An 18,759-nucleotide genomic window follows, 5' to 3' on the forward strand; every position below is an offset into this window, starting at 1 on the left:
AAATTTGATTTGAGTGGCGGAGACGATAGAGGGAGAAGGTTACGCAGGGATTCAGTCTCTGGGAGGCAGACAAGTGATGATAATAGGGAATGACGAATTTGATCTAAGAGTGATATTCAAAAGCAGCCAAAGACACTGCAAGTCATGCAAACACAAAGTTATACAAACAAACCTAAGATAAGAAAAGCAGCAAGAAGAATGGAGAGAGGTTGGTTAGGTTTGTGAGCAGATGTGTTTTGTCAGGAGGCAGCTCCAAAGAAAGGAGACTTAAATATTCAACAGATTTTCACACAAGCTTATCTTATGTTTATAAAAGCACTGTGGCTTTCCACATGGTTCGTTAATTCTCCCCTCTTTCTGTCATGTTTACAGACACACACGCTTTGCTCTCTGCTGTTCTCTAGGCTCATGTTTTGCCTCGTTTGTAAAATCTGACTCTTGCCGTTTTTTTTCAGGGTTTCAATGGGACGGTTGCCTTGGTGGCTAATCTCAGCCTTTCCCTTATTGACTCCTGCGTCATGTGGTGGATATCCTTTACCCAACCAGCCAAAATGGCTATTCGGGGATGATCAGGATTTGCCTTTAGTTTGACAGTGTTGCAGATTCATGCTTTTGATTATGGTTATTTGAATGTTTTCCTTAATTTGCATCCACATTTTCATCAGTCTGTCTCAAACCACTCGTCTCCTGAAGCTCCGCAGAAATGTAGTGAAACTGTCTTTGTATCAGCACTTCACCAACACTCTCATCTTCTCTGTTGTCGGTAAGTAGTAACTGATCTATGATGAATTGCCTCTTAGTAGAGCTGTACCTTGGTTCAGAAACAGCTGCATCATTATGATCAGTTTAAGGGGAATGTCACAGATTTTACGCACCAAATTCTGGTTACAGGTGTTGGGTTGCACCACAGCGTATGTGCAAAAAGCTCTATGAAACCTTTTGTGGCTCCAGGGGGAAATCTGATGCATGATATTGAGGCAATGTCGGCTCAATCAACTGAATACCACCTCCTCGCCCTCCCCTTCAAAGTAAAAGGGTCTCTGCCAGCCCTTAAACTGTCTTAAAAAGTCTTAAATCCAACAACTGAATTTTAGGCCTTAAAATGTCTTAAATACAATTTTGACAGGTCTTAAAGATTTGTTGGATGATGAAGATAAAGTTACTTTCATAAAGTTGCATTACAGTCACTTTTAAATGCCTTTTTGGGGAAAAAAATTGTATTGATCCTGCTGTAGTAACTACAACGAAACGAAAACAACTCTTTGTCTTCATATCCTTTGTACTTTTCTTGCCTGAAAGGATGTGAAATTAATCCTAAGATGCATTCATTATGGTCTTTAAAATGTCTTAAAAAATGAATACATTTAATTTGTTGAAACTTGCAGAAACAGTGGAAAAAAAGGAAACATAAAAGCCACTATCTAGAGCCAGAGGTTTGTCTGTTCTGGGCTGCTGTAGAAAAATGGCAGGTGGTTCATCGTGGCACAGACAACCTGCATCTTCTGTAGATATAAATGTTTCATTCTAAGGTAATGAAAACAAGTGATCATACACTAATTGAAACATACTTGGAATATTACCTTCAATTTCTGACATATTCTGCCAGTAAAACCCACTAAATCTTACAAACTGGACCTCTAACTGGCAGACGAGAAATCCCTCTCACATCTCCAGCTCATCCAAAACTCTGCTGACAGGATTTTGGCTGGGGACTGAGAACCATGACCATATCTCACTGACTCTGGCTCACACTGGTTACCTGTTGCTTTTAGAAATGATTTTTAGATATTATTCGTTACTTACAAAGCCCTTAGAGGCCTAGCTCCAAAGTTATTTCCTTCTCACTCCCGGAGATCCTCAAAATGTGTTGTTGCTTGTAGTTTGTGGGTCCAAATTTGTACCTTTGTGGTTAGGGCTCTGAGACTGTGGAATCGCCTGCCTGTGGAGATCAAGGCCGCAAACTTTGTCGTGCCTTTTAAATCACTTTTAAAAACACACTGAAATACATGTTTCAGTTTCTATCTTGCCATACAGATTAAACAAAGGCATGTATTTGTGATCTTTAGAGGTGCTGGTAGGCAGATTTTGTCACCTTCGGTCAGAGCCAGGCTAGCTGTTGCCTCCTGTTTCTAGTGTTTATGCTAAGCTAAGCTAACTGGCTGCTGGCTACATATTTGCCATACAGATGTGAGAATGGTATTGATCTCATCTAACTCTCAGCAAGAAAGCAAATAAGTATGCACTATTCCTTTAACACATTTGCCCTGTATTGTTTTGATATATGCTCCTCATGCACTAAAGAAATTAATTTTTTTATATTTGCCAACACTGTGTCTCAGATGACCTTTTCTAACTCTGTTTCAGCTGATGGGAGGTTGCATGGCCTGTTTCTTATTTGCATATTGTTTACAGACATCAAAGTGAGACTCTTGTTTACTTTGTGTCCACAGCGTCCATCATATTCATCATCTGGACCGGCAAAGTCTTCCAGCTGGTCGACTGCCAGACGGTCAGTTTGTTTTCTGTTATTGATTGATTATCGTGTTGTGTTGAAGTTTCCGTTTCTTGATTATGCAGAGATGAAAAGTGCACTTGCCTTCCACCCTGATGACATCCATCTCTGTGTTCCCTCTGTTCTATTTTTATCGTCTCCGCAGGGTTGGAGGGACGTGTGGGTAGAAGATGCCTTCTGGCGTCTCCTGTTCTCCACCATCCTGCTGGTGATCATGGTGCTGCTGCGGCCCTCTGCTAACAGCCAGAGGTCAGAGTCGGTCTGGAGCCCGAAGATACTTCTGTCATTTGAAGTCGCCCGTAGTTGTATTTTATTTTCGGTTCTGTTTTCTCTCCAGGTTCTCCCATTCCCCTCTGATTGATGAAGATGATGAAGAGGAAGAGGCCAAGGAGCCCATGCTGAATGAGGCTTTTGGTAAGACTTTGATTTTTATGAAAAGATAACCATAACAAGGCTGTAACATGACAGTAGATATAACAAATGAGACAAGTGATGAGAAGAAGACAGGGAGCGAGAAAGCGCAGCTAATATTGGAGTATATAATAATACTGTGAAAAATTAGTATTGAAGTCATTTCAGTCAATATTTAGCGATATATCAGTTTTTGACAACACAAGCACAGTTTAGATATTCTAAAAAGCAGAAATATGTGTTGCTAATGTTTTCCATCAAACAAAACTATCCTGACCTTTTTCATGGCAGACATATTGACATGAAAGAACAGGATAAACACAGGCGTCACCAGTGATTCTGATGAAGGTCCTGTTTATCAGAGCCTTTCCAGTGAGCCAGCAGGCAGTCGGCACCCTGACTCTGTTTGACCTGAACTGAACAGAATGTTAATTAGCATCATTAGTAGCATCTGTGTTTACACCACTGCTTCATGCTACAATGGCTGCTGTGAAAAATGTCTGTTGTCGTCTTCTAATCATATCTTATATGCACTCTAGTATCCAGTAAAAGTCAGCATTAATAGAACGACTCACATTGTTTATTTACAGTCATTTCCAGATTGAAAACCCGTGTCTCTGTGACAGAATATTGAGTTTTCTTTATTCATGGTGTTTACATCTTATTCAACTAAAATACATGTTTTATGCTTTCCTTAATATTAAGATGGAGACCTAATATACCTGTAGGGCCACAGACTAAAGAAAATGACAGCTTGAGTTTTCACAAAACTAGATACAGTTAGACTTTATTCAGGCCAAATCAGATGCCGCGACCATTAGCACAAGGTTGAGTGGTGATGTGGGAGTTGAGGGGGGCACAGCTGCACACAGTCTCTCCCCTTCTTCTCTCTCTCAAACACATCGACACAAACCAAAAGGTACTTCGTGGTGTCACTATTTTGAAGCATAGACTGTAGCCAGAACCAGACCTTGAAGCACCAAATAAACCAAACAAAGACACAGCTGGGAGGATATCATCATGAATTGCAGGCTGAGTGAGATGTCTCTATTGGTTTGTTATCACACTCTAAAGACCCAGTACATAAAATGAGCACAGGAGGAGCCACAGATAGGACTGACCACCATGTTTTACTATTTAATCTTTAAAAGTTACAGTTGCAGCTGAAAATAACAGCAGAAATAAACAACTCTGACAATTTGACATATTTCCGTAATTCAAATCAACTGCCTTTTTTCTACCCAGAAGTGACTGCTGTTGTTAGGATGAGGTCATGGTGATTCAGTCTATAGAGGTGATTATTAATAGAGCTAGAGACCATCTTGTAATGAGATCACAGTGGAGCTGGTGGGTGACCTGCTGCGGCTTGGGTGCTTGGTTTTGGCTCGTCCATTCAGCAAGAAATAATGACGGCCTGCATGACCACAAAATTACTCGTATTGCCACTAAACAGTACTCTAAACAGTACACTAATATATGTTTCTGAAAACATTTTAGGCACAAAATAGGCAATATAGTAATATATAAGTAATATATAAGCAGTTTGATCTATTTCTTGAGCTCTCTGTGTTGCACTGGAGACTCACTCTTGAAACTAGGGATTGAGACCGTAAACTCATCAGGAAACGGTTTATTGATTTTGCTATAAGGCTACATAGACAACTTTTTGAAACCAGTGGAGCCCCCTGCTGGCCATTAGAGAGACTGCAGATGTAAAACACCTGGAACCACGGTCTACTATTTATTATACAGTCTATGATCCACAAATATATAAATACCTGCTACAGTAGGTGTCTCCAGGACCACATTTTGCCATGAAGGCACACTCACACTCAGACTCACAAGGTGAAAATAGTGACTGATAATTATAGATATCAGCTGTTTGTCTAATTTTGATAGAAGGCCAAAAGCCAGATTTGTTTTAGGTGAACTGACTGGATGCTTTTTGACTCAGTTCTTAAATAGTGTATTGTGGATCCCATGAGGGCTGCAGGGATGAAGATAAGACAGTTTTCCTCATGTTTGCCACATCAATACACTAAATGTGGAAACATTTAGGTCATGGACATTTGATCTGATCTGATGGTGACTTAATTACTCCGTATTCGACCTTTATTATCTGTTCTGTTCTGGTGAATGTCTGTCAGAGTGCCAGCTGTGTTTTCCAGTAAGTTTGTGTTGCAAATAATCATCTGCAAATAATCTGGGTCTCCTCACAAGACGACCTTGTCAGCTGCAGTGTTGTGTTGTATAACCTGGTGCTACTGAGGTCGTGATCTAAATCTGTTCACACAGAGTCATTTAGAAATATTTATCTCATAATCATATAATAATATAAATGGAAAATTGAATAACCTAGTTATGTTATAATCACATTACTGGAAAACAAGACTTTTATGTGATTTCAACTTGCGTATTTATTTATTTATTTTTAGAGGGGATGAAGATGAGAGGCTCGAAGCCTGATACCAATGGCTCCCAAAAACTGTTGAGTAAAGAGGTGGGTTGAATGTCTTCTGTCAACAGCTCTCTTCTTTTATCCATTAATTGTTTTTTCACACATAATTCAAAAACTTTGTTCTTCTAAACTCTGCCTTTGGCAGGATGAAGACCTAAAATGGGTTGAGGAGAACATTCCAACAACTGTAGCTGATGTGTAAGTAAATTTAAGCAAATTTAAATTTTGAACGCAGAGGTGTAAGAAGTACTCAGACCTTTTACTTAAGTAAAAGCACATATACTACATTGTATAAGTACTATGAGTAAATTTTATTCACTTAAATCTTATATCGGTAAAAGTACAGAAGTATTAGAAAGAAGTATCAAAAGTAAAAGTTCTTGTTCTGTGACTTTTATATCGTAATCATTAAATGTATCAGTGCACAAGTAGCGGTCAGTGGAGCTCGTTTGAATTACCCTGAGGGGTCATGAGATGTTTAATGGGAGATACATATATAAATACTGATTCATACATTTCTATTAATATTTTGGAATTTTGTCTTTGATTTCTAGTGAAATATTGAGTAATTTGATCTCTCTCTAAGTAAGTAATAAAGTAGCGTGGCAATACTCAAGTACAGTACATGTAGCTCAAAATTGTACTTAAAATACAATACTTGAGTAAAAGTAATTTGTTACTTTCCACCACTGGAGCTGACACTCTTAGGGGCAGTCTCTATAACCTCAAGGCTGCCTCTACTCTACTCAAGGACAGCTCAGACTGGAAACATAAACTATTGATAATCAAATAACAACACTTGGCAAGCACACACCAGCTATAGAGTGTGTTAAGATGTTGTTTGACCCAGACCTGGACTGTATGAATGTATTCACTGCCTCCTCCTCTGCGTTTGTTTTCTCTCTCTCTCTCTACAGAGCTCTCCCTGTAATGCTGGATGAGGAAGAGGTAAAGGGTCATTTTACTGTACCTCCTGCTTGTCTCATGATTTCTATCTAAAATGCTCCTGGCTGTAGCGTTTACTGTGATATAATTCCAGAGTCACGCTACCGCACATGCATTAATCTGTGCTCTCTTGTTCCAGGAAATCCTGAAGACCAAGATGGAGAGATCCAAAATGGAGTAGAAGTAAATGCAAAAGACGATGTGAGAATGAAATGAGGGCGATATCACTAAGGCAGCGATGAATGCGTTCTAAGTGGTCGGATTACCAAAAAATGTGGGCAAAGCCAACTGTTCTCTCCAGACACTTCACATTTTTAGTTTGATCTCACAGGTATTGTGTAACACATTAATAAGCTCTATGAAGCATGAATAGTGTGTTTATATTACAGCAGTACTGTTCGACCTGTAGTTGGATGGGTTGGCTGTCGGATGTCAAGATCGGCATTCTGGAAGGAAGTATTTACTTTACACAGCAGAGCACTTTGATAAATAATTTATTTGTTTCAAAGATGTTTCTTCAATGTCACAAACATGGCCAAAATCAAGCTGAAAGTGGGCATTTTATACAATGCCCTTGTGGAAAATAGAATATTTATCAAAATCCTCTCCTGTGTTTGTTTTTTCTAATACAATATTTAAATATATGTATTTAATAATATTATTATATATTAATATTTAATATATATATTTATTTATTGCAAGTGGTTTCTTGAGCACTAGGGTGCAAGATAAAAACGACAAATTTCCCACTGACCCTAGTCTCTGATTGGTCAAATTTGTAGGACTATGCTTTCAAATCTGCTCAAGTACAAATCATGATGCTTGGCTGTTATTTCACCCAGGAAATCAGTGCACAGAAGGGGGAAAACACCTGCTGAAAACACAAAGTTAGTGTGCAATAAGATTATATTTAAGCCAACACAGCAATGGACACTTAGATAAATGTTTTCAGCATGTGTTTTATTGTGTTGCATAATTTATAGGTCACATATTGATTTATATTAAAAGTGTAACTTTGGTATTTTTCAACCCTATTTTCCCAATATTGTTGTGTCTAAGTGACTAATACAATTTTGAAATTGGTCCAATATTGAGAGAGAGCACTGCAGCTGGCAGACGCAAAACTAAGCTACAGTGCAATTGCTACGGGCAACTGTGCACTTTAGTGTCCACTAAAGGTGCTTGTTTTGCCACTGACGGGCTCAGATTATTGTTCTAATCATCTGATAATATTATCCAAAGGATCACTACAGAAAGGAACTTCTTTTGAAGAGTAAGACACATTTTATTAAACTAGAAACAGCTGTGATGTTGCTCTTGCTACATTAACCATACTTTCTTTGCAAAACTGCCATTTTCATCTCTTCATCGTAATTTTTATTCAAAATTGACAGAAACAATATATAACTCACCAGAATAATCTTGGCTCGTTCTTCCACTGCTCCAACAATCAGCAGTTCTGGTTGTTTGGTTGAAATAAACCCTTAATTCACTGAGTTAGATGTGAAAATATTAGAAGAGGAGCAAGAGGGAGGCTAGACATCAGTGATGCAGTGATGTGTCGAGCCATATTTTCACGTCAAACTCTGTGAATTAAGGGTTTATTTCAAAGCAACCAGACCTGGTGATTGTTGGAGCACAAACTTTGGTGAGTTTTATTTTGTTTCTGTCGAGTTTTAATGACAATTATGTTAAAATTACAGTTTTGCAAAGGGAGTCTCTTTAGTTTAGTGAGAACAGTAACACCTGTTTATAATTAATTAAAAGGATCTTACTCTTTAACAAAATATGTTGTTGTCAAATACTTGAAATAAAATTCTGAACCTGCAAAAACAAGCACTTTTAATGAACTTACTTTGGCTGTGCGGAGTTGCCCTGAAGCATTACATTGTAGCTTAGTTTCACTTCTGCTGGCTGCAACGGGAAAAATACCGAAGTTACCCTTTAATATTGAAATGCTCAAGCAACTGTATGGTATGATTAGCCATTTAGCCAGATAACTAAAAAACGATGTTTTAATGCTTTTGTGTTACCAGTGAAGATTTCCTGCTCATTTCTTGTAGGTGCATCGACACATTATGTATGTATGTCTTATTGTTAACAAATGACTAATACTTTGTTGTCTGGCTAACTGAGTAATCCTGAATATAGAAATAAATAAGCTGCTGTTACTCTTATGTGACAGTGGCTACGTCAGTGAAGACTGATACTTGAATAATATCACATTTGTCAGGGTAAAACTTGATATATCTGTGTTTTTTTGGGATTCTTGTGTTAACTGGAACACACTGGTTTGTGGGATGGGAGAATGTAAATGACCCTCTTGGTCATGAATCCCTTTCTAAGCCAAGTAGTCAAGTTGTTATAAACACAGTGTCATCAGAAGTGTCCATTTTGTACACACAAGCGTTTCGCCACTTCTCTGAGATGTCATCTTTACACAGAAAAGTTCAAGTAACTGAAAATGTGACACTAATGTTGATGGTTTTCAAGTTTTTACTGACAAATCAAAGACTGCTGAGTGAGCAAGTTTAATGTATGAATCTTATGAAAACATTTTTAGACCCATTTTCAAGCAGAAGAGAGTCTGAAATTAGTCTAAAATCGAGGATGTTTATTTTCATCTGTATAAAAAAGTAACATTTTGTAGCTTTTCACATAACGGCAGTAATTTAAGTCCACTTCATGTCGTCACCAAAGTGAAAACATTTTTTGTAGCTACTGAATCACAGAATCCATTGATAAACCTCACGGATGTGGTTTACTGTATGTATGTAATCCTATCTCACTCCTTCTGCTAATTGGATCACAGTTTTGTTAAAGTTTCCACCCAAATTCAGTAGCACAGAGTAGTTTAAAAGATATACTGCACATGCTAAATAAATAATTTTAATTTCACCACAATTACAGATTCCTTTGAGCCTATCCCATTAACACTGGAAAATAGTCTTGCCTCATCTGGCAGAATTATATCCCCGTCCTTGTGCAGTCTACTGCAGTATGTGTGGATATTATAAATTCCTTTATTTATGTTTTTTATATTTATCCAAGTGTTGTTGAGGATACTTTATTTTAGAGAGACACTGAAGCCCAGTTTCTGGATGTGAGTCTGCATTGTAATGTGAAGCTGATGATATTGTATGGCTTTTTGCGTATGTCCTGCAAATAAAATTTATATTGAAACTTGGGTACATTGTCAGGTTTTTTTTTCATTTTTTTTTTTTCACAGAAGAAACTGCTGTATTACTTTTAGAATGCTCTTTTAGTGTTTAGAAATGCCAGGCAATATATATTTATCCTCAAACAACACAACAGTTCGCAACAAATGAGCTGCAACATTAAATTGCTTTTTTTTTAAAATGCAAAGTAGCATGACATGTACAGTTTTACATGCAACATTTTACAATAAAAAACAAACTGAAATAATAATCACAAAAATGACAAATTTAAAAGGATGATGATATGATATTCATAATTTATCAAATTTTAAAATAGAATTTAAACATTCTGCGCTTCTTTTATGAAAGCAATTTATTTATTAAAATGCATAATTCATTATTGTTTAAAAATATTAAAACATTTGAAGATTCTTTAAAAATTAGCAGGAATATTGTCTCGCGAGAATTGTACTGCACTATTTATCTCTGACTACTAATTCAGTCACTGCACCTTTAATGCGTTCCTCGTGAGTGCTCACGCTGGCCTCAGTCACGTGCCTGTCAAAACCCCAGTCGCTCGCGCAGCCGTCGTCAACACAACTGAGGAAGTAACAACAAGCTAAGCTAACCTGGCTAACGAAACTAACCGCTACTGTCCGCCACGGTGTTTAATATCTGTATTAAGTTAACTAAATGTTGCGTTTGTCTTCATCGACGCAGTAACTGACTGCCTTTGTTCGGGTTTCAGTTGACATGGAGTGACAGGGAACAATGTTTAGGAGCAGTAGCCACTGCTTGCTAACCTGTAAGCTAGCAGGCTAACGATCAGCTGTTGTTTTGGTTGGATAGATAGCTGGCCAACAAGCCAAACTGCATAGCGTTACAGAAGGGTTAGTAGAGCAGATTTCCTCATTGCCTGTCGAAACACTGAACTGCTCCGTCGGTTAATGGCGACACTGAAAGGTGGACCACCCTGACAGACTCATCTATCAGCGGTCAGTCGGTCAGCTGTTGTCCGACAGGCGTCAACTCCGTGTGGGATTGATCCATCAGACAAGTCTTAACTGAATAAACAACATTGCTTCAACATGCATGACGCCTATGAACCAGTGCCTATTCTGGAGAAACTTCCTCTTCAGATTGACTGTCTTGCGGCATGGGGTGAGTTGTTGACACTAAATGCAGCCAACAGCTCCTATTTTATAATTTGACATTGGAGTGGTACCTCTGGGTGTTTATTGAACTGCAATCTCGGATGTCCCACTTGTCTAGAAGTGATGAATTGCGTCACCACTTACACGAATGATCCTTCTTGCAAGCAGGTCACAGCTTAGTTTGACGAAAAATGTCTGTTTTTTGAACTGTCTGATGTTGGGTTTCGTTTTCCCACAGAGGACTGGCTGCTTGTGGGTACAAAGCCAGGGCATCTTCTTCTCTACCGAATAAAGAAGGATGCAGGTAGGAAGAGCCAAGGGCGATGTGTGATGCAATTGATTCTTTGTGTATTTGCAGAGCTTCTCAACTTTCTGTTACTTGCTTCAAATGAAAGTTTAAGACATGTTTCCTGTTTCTTTTCCCTTTAGGCACCAACAGGTTTGAGGTGACACTGGAAAAATCCAACAAGAACTTCTCAAAGAAGATTCAGCAGGTAGATACAATAAGCCTGCAGGATGAGATTTAGAATTATCACAGACTTTATGCCTAAATCAAAAATTATGAGGGGAAGAAGCATTTGAACTCCGGTGAGGGAAGTCACAACTCAGATACTTCCATATTTTAGGATTACAAACTGTATTGCCTTGTTATTAAAAACATAGTTCACCTCACTCTGAATCTGGCTTGTAAATGCCAGTGAACAACTCCCTCTCTTGGAATGAATCTGGGAATTTCACACACCTCAAGACCCATCCAGATGCCAACTTAGAAACCAAAGATGATTGATGTGGTTGAGATGGCCCATAACAATCTTCAAATTGATCAGTGTTGCTAAGACTAAATGTTTAAACTAAGGCTTTCACAGTAGTTACTGTCATAATACAGCAGGTACACTTCAGTTGCCATGGTTACACTTCACTCACATCATCTTTTAATGTTTCTAGAAAATGTTAGCTAACTTTTCCAAAGCAGAAAATTAGGAGACTACAGAAAGAAAACAAAAGCTAAACTTAACAGAAGATGAGAATGTTAGAAAGTCTAAAATCCAATGATTTGAAGTTTAGGCCTTAAATGGCTTAAAATGTGACAATAGTAAGCAATATGTCTTAAATATAATAGAAGTCTTAAATACGATACCAGAAAAAAAAAGTGCCATCACTCAGTATTTTTCTGTATTGACATCAGGAGCAGTTTATATCACGTGCGGACGAGAAATAGATCTTAAATGTCATTCAACAGTCTTAAATGTTAAGGTTTGGCTAACTAGCTGCAGAGTTGCTAGTGTTAATGTCAAATCTATACTATCTAACAAGGGCATCCTTAACCTAAGTTGTTTAATGCAACTGGGCACTGAGCTCTAGTGTGTTCTCAGCCCAGGTGTGATGTACTCATGATGTCCACATGAATGACTGTTTTCATTCATTTGGTTCAAATCTCCTTCAACTGGCTTTCATGCTCTTTCCACAGCTCTACGTTGTCTCTCAGTACAAAATTCTTGTCAGTCTCCTAGGTAAGCTTCTCTCCCTGGTATCCAGTATATACTTCATCTGTTTTCTGTTTAACCTTTTCAGCATTGAAACAATTTTTTTGTGTGTTTTGTCACAAATCACAGCATTAATCTTCATTCTTGTAAGTCTCATGTGTTTCTCCTGCAGAGAACAACATCCACGTCCATGACCTCCTGACCTTCCAGCAGATCACCGTGCTGCCCAAAGCCAAGGGAGCCACGCTCTTCGCTTGTGACCTGCAGGTCAGTTACAGAGTCTGCTTTCGATTGCAGTGTAGGATTTCAGGCACTATTCTTCCCACAGTATTGTTAATGTACAGTAATGCTATCATATCCATGCATTTGCTTCTCATTCTAGGCGTTTCTACTGAGAGCATTTATTGCTTACTGTACAGTACTACAGTCATACAGCTTTAAGTTAGTGGACTGGTTAAGAGAAAAGGCAGATAAGTCAGTGTCTGAACGGGAAGTTTTTTATGACCACAGACTTCTTACTGTTTTTTATTTATTAATTTAATTTTTATTCAGCATTTATTTAATCAGGAAGGTCCAGTTGAGATTCAATATCTAGGGCTCAACAATTCACTCACCCAATAGGGCAAAATTATTTTGATTATCAGTCATTAAAGTAATTTTTCATGCAAAAATGAGAGAAATTTTTTTCAGGCTCTCAGTTATGTAGATCTCTCACTTTTCTGTTAGTTATAATACTAAACCGAATATGTTTAGGCTTTAGACTGACAAAAGGAGACATTTAAAGACGTTACTTTGAAAACCTGGAGTGGGCGTTCAAGATTTTCTGGCATCTTACAAGGCATTGCATCACTACATTAAATACGAAAACTGACATTAGTCTTTGTTGTTATTCAATAACCACTGATAAATTAAATGGTTGCACAGGGGCACATAAAAATTGACTTCAAGCAAGTAATAAAAACATTGACATTGAACCCTGATATGTCTTCTGCTGCCAGGGAGCAAAAAATACAACAGATAGAAAACGAACATCACAGAAACAAACCAGAACACAAGGATACAAAAAAATGCATGGGCCAGGGACGAAAAAGAATCATGGCAAATAATTGCACTTAATAGAAGCAATGACGTTGTTCTGTCAAAACTGGTATTTTTGTACATGCTGAGAGAGGGTAAAGATTCCAAGTTAAATACACCTTGCAGTTCATTCCAGGCATGTGGAGCGTGAAAGAAAAGGGAAATTTACCCAGCTCAGTTTGGGTGGTTGGCACCATGAGTGTAATTTTCTCCTATGACCTGATGTTACAGCTGCCGGAGTAATATAATAGGCCAAAGAAACAATGCACTTGGTTAATTCACTAAGTAAAGCTTTTCCAATAAAAAATAATGTATGAGTTTTTCTCCTTAAACACAGTTAAGTCTATGGAATCATTTCATATAAGTTACAGTGATGTGGCAGGTAGGTAGACTCCTTTCCTCCTTCCTTTGGAATGTGTGTTTTCTTCATTTTAAGCAACCCTTATTCTTTTTTGCAATTACTTTCAGTGTGGTAAGAAAAAAATAATAAGATACCTAAAGGATTAAGACTATAATCTCTATGTATAATATATATCCATCATATTGAACATTTTAGTAATACTTTAATAGCACTTCAATTAACAAAAGCAAATGAGTAGCAGGAGACAAAACAGCGGTTACAATCCTATCGGCGGATTTACCGTGCATGTCACGTTCATTGCTCTTCCTTAGGCCGTATCAGCACATCTCACACGCTGCTGCCTCCCACAAGCACATAAACAAACTGATTTATACTTTAAAATCAGCCTCTTGTTTCAGAGTTTGCCCACATATTCTCGACTAGAATAAAAAGCAATATGATGTTCGTTATTATGGATTACCAAACTCAAGTTTCTGTTAGCTGCTTTTTTACTCAATGGAAATGACTGGAAATTGTGGCAGCATTTGAGATGGGAAAAGATGTAGACAGCTATAATAACAGTAATGTAAGATGCACACGATTTGCAGTAAATGGGCTATAACATTCAAAAAAATGGTATGATTCCCATATAATTTGATGGCACAGTCAAAGACAGTCATAACATTTTTTTTTTTCCTTTTGTTTCCACATTTCTGTGTTACATTCATATTTTCCCTGATTTGAAGTCGCATTGTATATTTTGTCTCTCTTCTCTTCAGCAAACCAGCTCAGGAGAGGAAAGGTTGAGAATGTGTGTCGCAGTGAAAAAGAAACTCCAGCTTTATTACTGGAAGGACAGAGAGTTCCATGAGCTGCAGGTACGAGCAAATATATTTGAGATGTGACTCACTGCAGCATGATCCAGGTTTTTTTTCCCCAACCCTTTGACAAATTTAGACATCTTAATGTTTTCTTTTTGTCTGTCAGGGGGACTTTGGTGCTCCAGATATTCCAAAGTCCATGGCATGGTGTGAAAACTCCATATGTGTCGGCTTCAAACGAGACTATTACCTCATTCGGGTATGTGTTACAGGACAGGATAACACTAAGCTTTTTGTACTCAGCTTTACTTATCTATAAACACCAACATATTAAAGTGATACTCCACCCATAATCTATCTTTTGAATATGATCATCCCTTTTAGACTTGCAAGAGGGCTCTAAAGGGTTTGTGATGTTTTCGTAATAGATAAGAGAAGCTGCAGTCATTTTGGATTCATGGCAGTTAAAATTGATTCCAAAAGTCGCAGTTTCTCAGCCAGGTCTTGAAGCATCCACTTCAAGGGCTCAGATTTTTTGAAGTGGGGTTGTATGAGGTACTTAGCCATAGTCAGAGGTTGCACTAGACTTTTTCTTTGTCTGTCATTTTGACTGACAGGGTCATAAAAATCCCGTTATAATCTATTTTTACTCGTAACTTTAATTTTTAAAATGATGATTTAAAAAAATGACATATTCAATAGCATTTATTTTCATTCATTTTTAATTAAAATTCAGTCCGAACAAGCTGAACTCTGTACTCCCTCCTGACCTCCTTGCTGCTCCGTAGTTGCAGAGGGCTGATTACTTGTTTGTCCTTCATCTTCCACTGCATCAGTCCCTCTTTTTTCACCTCTTTTATCAACACCATCATCGTTATTGGGCTTTTTGAAGAAACTTCGGACACTCAGCTGCTGTGACATTTTTCCGAGTGAAGCCAACGAGGTCATGCATCAAGAGAGACAATAGCTAATTAATATGCTCACTCGCCACCAAGTGGTCAGGGGTGTGAATTGCAATATGTCAAAATGACAGATGACCTTCCGTCACTGTTTAAAAAAAACGGTCAACGACGGAAAATATTCGGTTAACATGACCCCTGGTCAGTGTATTACCTACAGTAGATGGCACTTGGCATGTCCCCAGATTGGGGAAGCAGCAGAAGTACCGGTGAAGGAAGCTAAGCAATGTACTGCTGTGGACAGGGTCAGCAGTAAAACTTAATTTAGCCACCCAAAGAAGGCCAGTCAAAAACAGTCAATATCAGTTTAAGTGTATGCAATACTTAGAGTATTTTCACAGCTTATCTTGCACAATCAGACTTTTCCAATTGGAATCCGCCATTATATAAACCAAATATCGTTCTTGCTCACTCAGCCAGACTCCTTTTGCAAAAGAAGTAATTTTGCCTCGCTGAACATGGGAGTTGCTGTTTTACTGCTGGTAGGTTAGTTAGTAGGTAAGTTTCTTTGTATTATTGTGTGACTTAAGTGAATCCAAACTGACGCCAAAACACACTAAAGTCACACAATAACACAAACAAAGTAACTGATCAAGGCAGCAGCAGACCATCAACTCCTGTGTTTTGTGAGGTAGAAATAATGATTTTGCCAACAGAGTTTGTTGTCTTAAAAGAGAGAGCGATATTTGGCTTATATAACAGTGGTTTTCCCTCAAAAGGCTGTCTGATGGCAAGGTAAAGCAGTGAAAATATTCTAAATACTGTATGGTGTACAGTGATGTGTTTTTTTGTTTGTTTGTTTTTTTAGGTGCTAAAATATGTTTTGCTGCATTGCTTAGCTTCCTACACTGGGTACTGTTGCTGGTTCTTAAAACTGGGGATGTGTTGAACTGCATGTGCTTTAGCTAACACACTGACTATAGATAGAAGTACCTCATACAACTCCACTTCAAATAATCCAAACTATCCCTTTAACTGTTGTCCATCTATATGTTCAGTTCATTCTTTCAGAACATTGCTAAAAATAAAGCAGAAGTCTCAATATTCTGTGATTGATGTGCAGCCCTGTGGTCTGGGCTGGACTCTGTCAGGACTTTTGAATGAATCGGCTTGAATCTTTTATTCTCTGTGAAGGAGCAAACTACAGACACTTTGCAGGTGGCTTTGAAGTCTACAGAGAGTGTTTCACGGATGGGTTTTGGAAGGAGTTTCACTTCAAAATAATCTTTTTATACCATTTCTGAAAAGTTTAGAAGCAGGCTGTTATATAATCAGTTCCTGTCTGTGTTGTTGTCCTTGAATTTCTGTGTTTATTTTTGGCTTCTTCCTCAGTATTTCTTACTTTTGTTTGTTGTTCTTTTTATCAACTAATGTTTTGTGGTGTTCAGCCGTTCTTTAGTGTTTCATTATTTTTCTAAATAATTGACCGTAGAGACTCGGTTTGCAAGATCTCATTAATAGGCTCTATACCTTCTGACTTACTCATACTATCTCTCCTGTCAACCAGATGGATGGCCGTGGCTCCATCAAGGAGCTCTTCCCCACCGGGAAGCAGTTGGAGCCTCTGGTTGCCCCACTGGCTGATGGGAAGGTGGCTGTCGGTCAGGATGACCTAACTGTAGTCCTAAATGAAGAGGGCACTTGCACCCAGAAGTGTGCCCTGAACTGGACAGACATCCCTATCGCTATGGGTAAGAAAGAGACACAACAACTAATACTGTGAAGACATTTTCACATCATTATTTCTGTGACTCTGCTCTTACTTATGTTTTAGGAGCGACCACTTTCGTTTTGTCAGTTAGTTGGTCATGCTGTCGTGTTTTACCCAGTCCATTGAACTTTTCTATCCTGTTACGACTTCTGATGTCTTTACCACAGTTAACTTGTATTCAATATCAGTATGAACTGACAGCAAAGTGAAAAGGTCACATGCTTAGTAACAAGACCCAAAAATCCTCCCCCAGCTCTTTCAGATAACACGGAAAGTGTTTTGCCAAAATGTGTCACCCCTGGCAGTTGATTTCGCTCAGGGGGGAAAAACAGAATCAGCCTAGTTTTTCTCTTGTGTTTCGTATCTCTCCATCTAAACCAGGAGTGTCAAACTCATTTTAGTTCATGAGTCGTGTACAGCCCATGTCAAGTCAAGTGAACCAGTCCAGTAAAACCATTGCATAATAAGCTATACATAACAACAACCTCAAAATTTTCCCTTTTGCAAAGCGCGAACACATCCTGAAGGGCCATCCATTACTTCTGAATGTTTTCCAAACCATTTACAAATCTAAAGTTTTGGCAGTGCCATAGCAACAGGGCTCCACCAATGTTGTTATAAGACAGAAGTCTGATCCAGATTATTTTGTACTGAAGCTGCTGATTGACAGTATTTTGCACCATGTTCAATATCTTTACATCTTTCCAGGGAACTGTATTCTAGTCTGGAATTAATGACCACTCTGCAATTTTTTTGCAATTTGCAAAGTCATCCAGTTGGCTGGATTGGACCTGTAATTTGATGGGCCTGTTCAGGCCCGCAGGCCATACATTTGAAACTCTTAGTCTAAACAGTAAAACCCTCATAGCTTTACACAAAGTGAACGTAGCCATCTTAGTCACAATTAAATAAACAGATATTGTGTGTCATTAGAGTTTATGGAATCTCAAAAGTAAGCATCTATTGATTTTTGCCAAGGACATTGTCTGCTATAAATGATCAGACTACTTAACATTAAAACATTTGTCCATAATAATGTCCTTCCGCAGTGGCAAGAGAAAAAACCTCAGAGGACAGAACAAGGAAGCGGAACAAGGAGAAACAGGTTTCAGCATTTTGGCATATCAAGGTGGAGAACATGCTGCTGTGGGCACCACAGTTATGTTCAGTGAATGCCATAAAATTTACACCCTCTGTTTGATTTTTAGGTCAAATGCAGGTTTTGTTTCACATACAAATTAGAAAACAGTCGGTGTCTAAGAACTCCTCTTTTAGTGTGAACATAATCTGAGACTAATCTCCTTCCTCTTTCCATCATTTGATGGCAGTTTCAGTTTTTGTATGTTAATAATATGCTGGTGAATTAAATTCAGCTTTTACTGCGTGCACATAAAGTGTTCAGTATGTCGCTATTTGTTTTGTTTATAGAGCAGGGTAGGATTTTACGACCACGACCTTTAAAGTAGGGCTGGGCAATATGGCTCATAAATAATCTCTAGATATTTCTAAGCTATGCCATGATATATGATATATAATATATAATCACACATATACATCTTTTCTTATATGGCATTGATTGTCAAGCAGTGATGATACTTCTTGGCACTGGGTTATTTTTGTGGATAAATTAAAGGTATCAAGTAGCAATACCCAGACCTGCTGGTTAAGAGCGTTGTCTCTGCCTGTGCCTGTAACAGATTTTATTCTCTCCTTGTCACACTGATTGTTC

At 38.2% G+C, this 18,759-nt stretch overlaps 2 protein-coding genes across 3 annotated transcripts in view; both read left to right on the top strand.

Moving 5' to 3' along the window:
- Positions 1-6,902, top strand: part of LOC146311100 (transmembrane protein 87A-like) — a 17,570-nt gene extending 10,668 nt beyond the window's left edge. The window contains exons 12-20 of the mRNA XM_084741927.1: positions 456-527; positions 655-763; positions 2,451-2,509; positions 2,658-2,761; positions 2,850-2,926; positions 5,359-5,423; positions 5,527-5,579; positions 6,299-6,329; positions 6,466-6,902. Coding sequence (XP_084598053.1) covers positions 456-527; positions 655-763; positions 2,451-2,509; positions 2,658-2,761; positions 2,850-2,926; positions 5,359-5,423; positions 5,527-5,579; positions 6,299-6,329; positions 6,466-6,507 — 612 coding nt within the window. The 3' untranslated portion in view covers positions 6,508-6,902. The remainder of the gene's footprint in view (positions 1-455; positions 528-654; positions 764-2,450; positions 2,510-2,657; positions 2,762-2,849; positions 2,927-5,358; positions 5,424-5,526; positions 5,580-6,298; positions 6,330-6,465) is intronic.
- A 3,136-nt stretch (positions 6,903-10,038) lies between these two features.
- vps39 (VPS39 subunit of HOPS complex) overlaps positions 10,039-18,759 on the top strand; it is a 36,806-nt gene continuing 28,085 nt past the window's right edge. For both annotated transcript variants that reach the window (XM_084742182.1, XM_084742183.1), the window contains exons 1-8: positions 10,039-10,645; positions 10,877-10,942; positions 11,068-11,132; positions 12,107-12,149; positions 12,295-12,389; positions 14,319-14,417; positions 14,527-14,619; positions 16,827-17,010. In XM_084742182.1, the coding sequence (XP_084598308.1) occupies positions 10,573-10,645; positions 10,877-10,942; positions 11,068-11,132; positions 12,107-12,149; positions 12,295-12,389; positions 14,319-14,417; positions 14,527-14,619; positions 16,827-17,010 (718 nt within the window). In that variant the 5' untranslated portion in view covers positions 10,039-10,572. The remainder of the gene's footprint in view (positions 10,646-10,876; positions 10,943-11,067; positions 11,133-12,106; positions 12,150-12,294; positions 12,390-14,318; positions 14,418-14,526; positions 14,620-16,826; positions 17,011-18,759) is intronic.

This window comes from Lutjanus erythropterus, chromosome 18, assembly GCF_056507025.1.
Source record: "Lutjanus erythropterus isolate fLutEry1 chromosome 18, fLutEry1.hap2, whole genome shotgun sequence".
Classification (NCBI taxonomy): Eukaryota; Metazoa; Chordata; class Actinopteri; order Lutjaniformes; family Lutjanidae; genus Lutjanus; species Lutjanus erythropterus.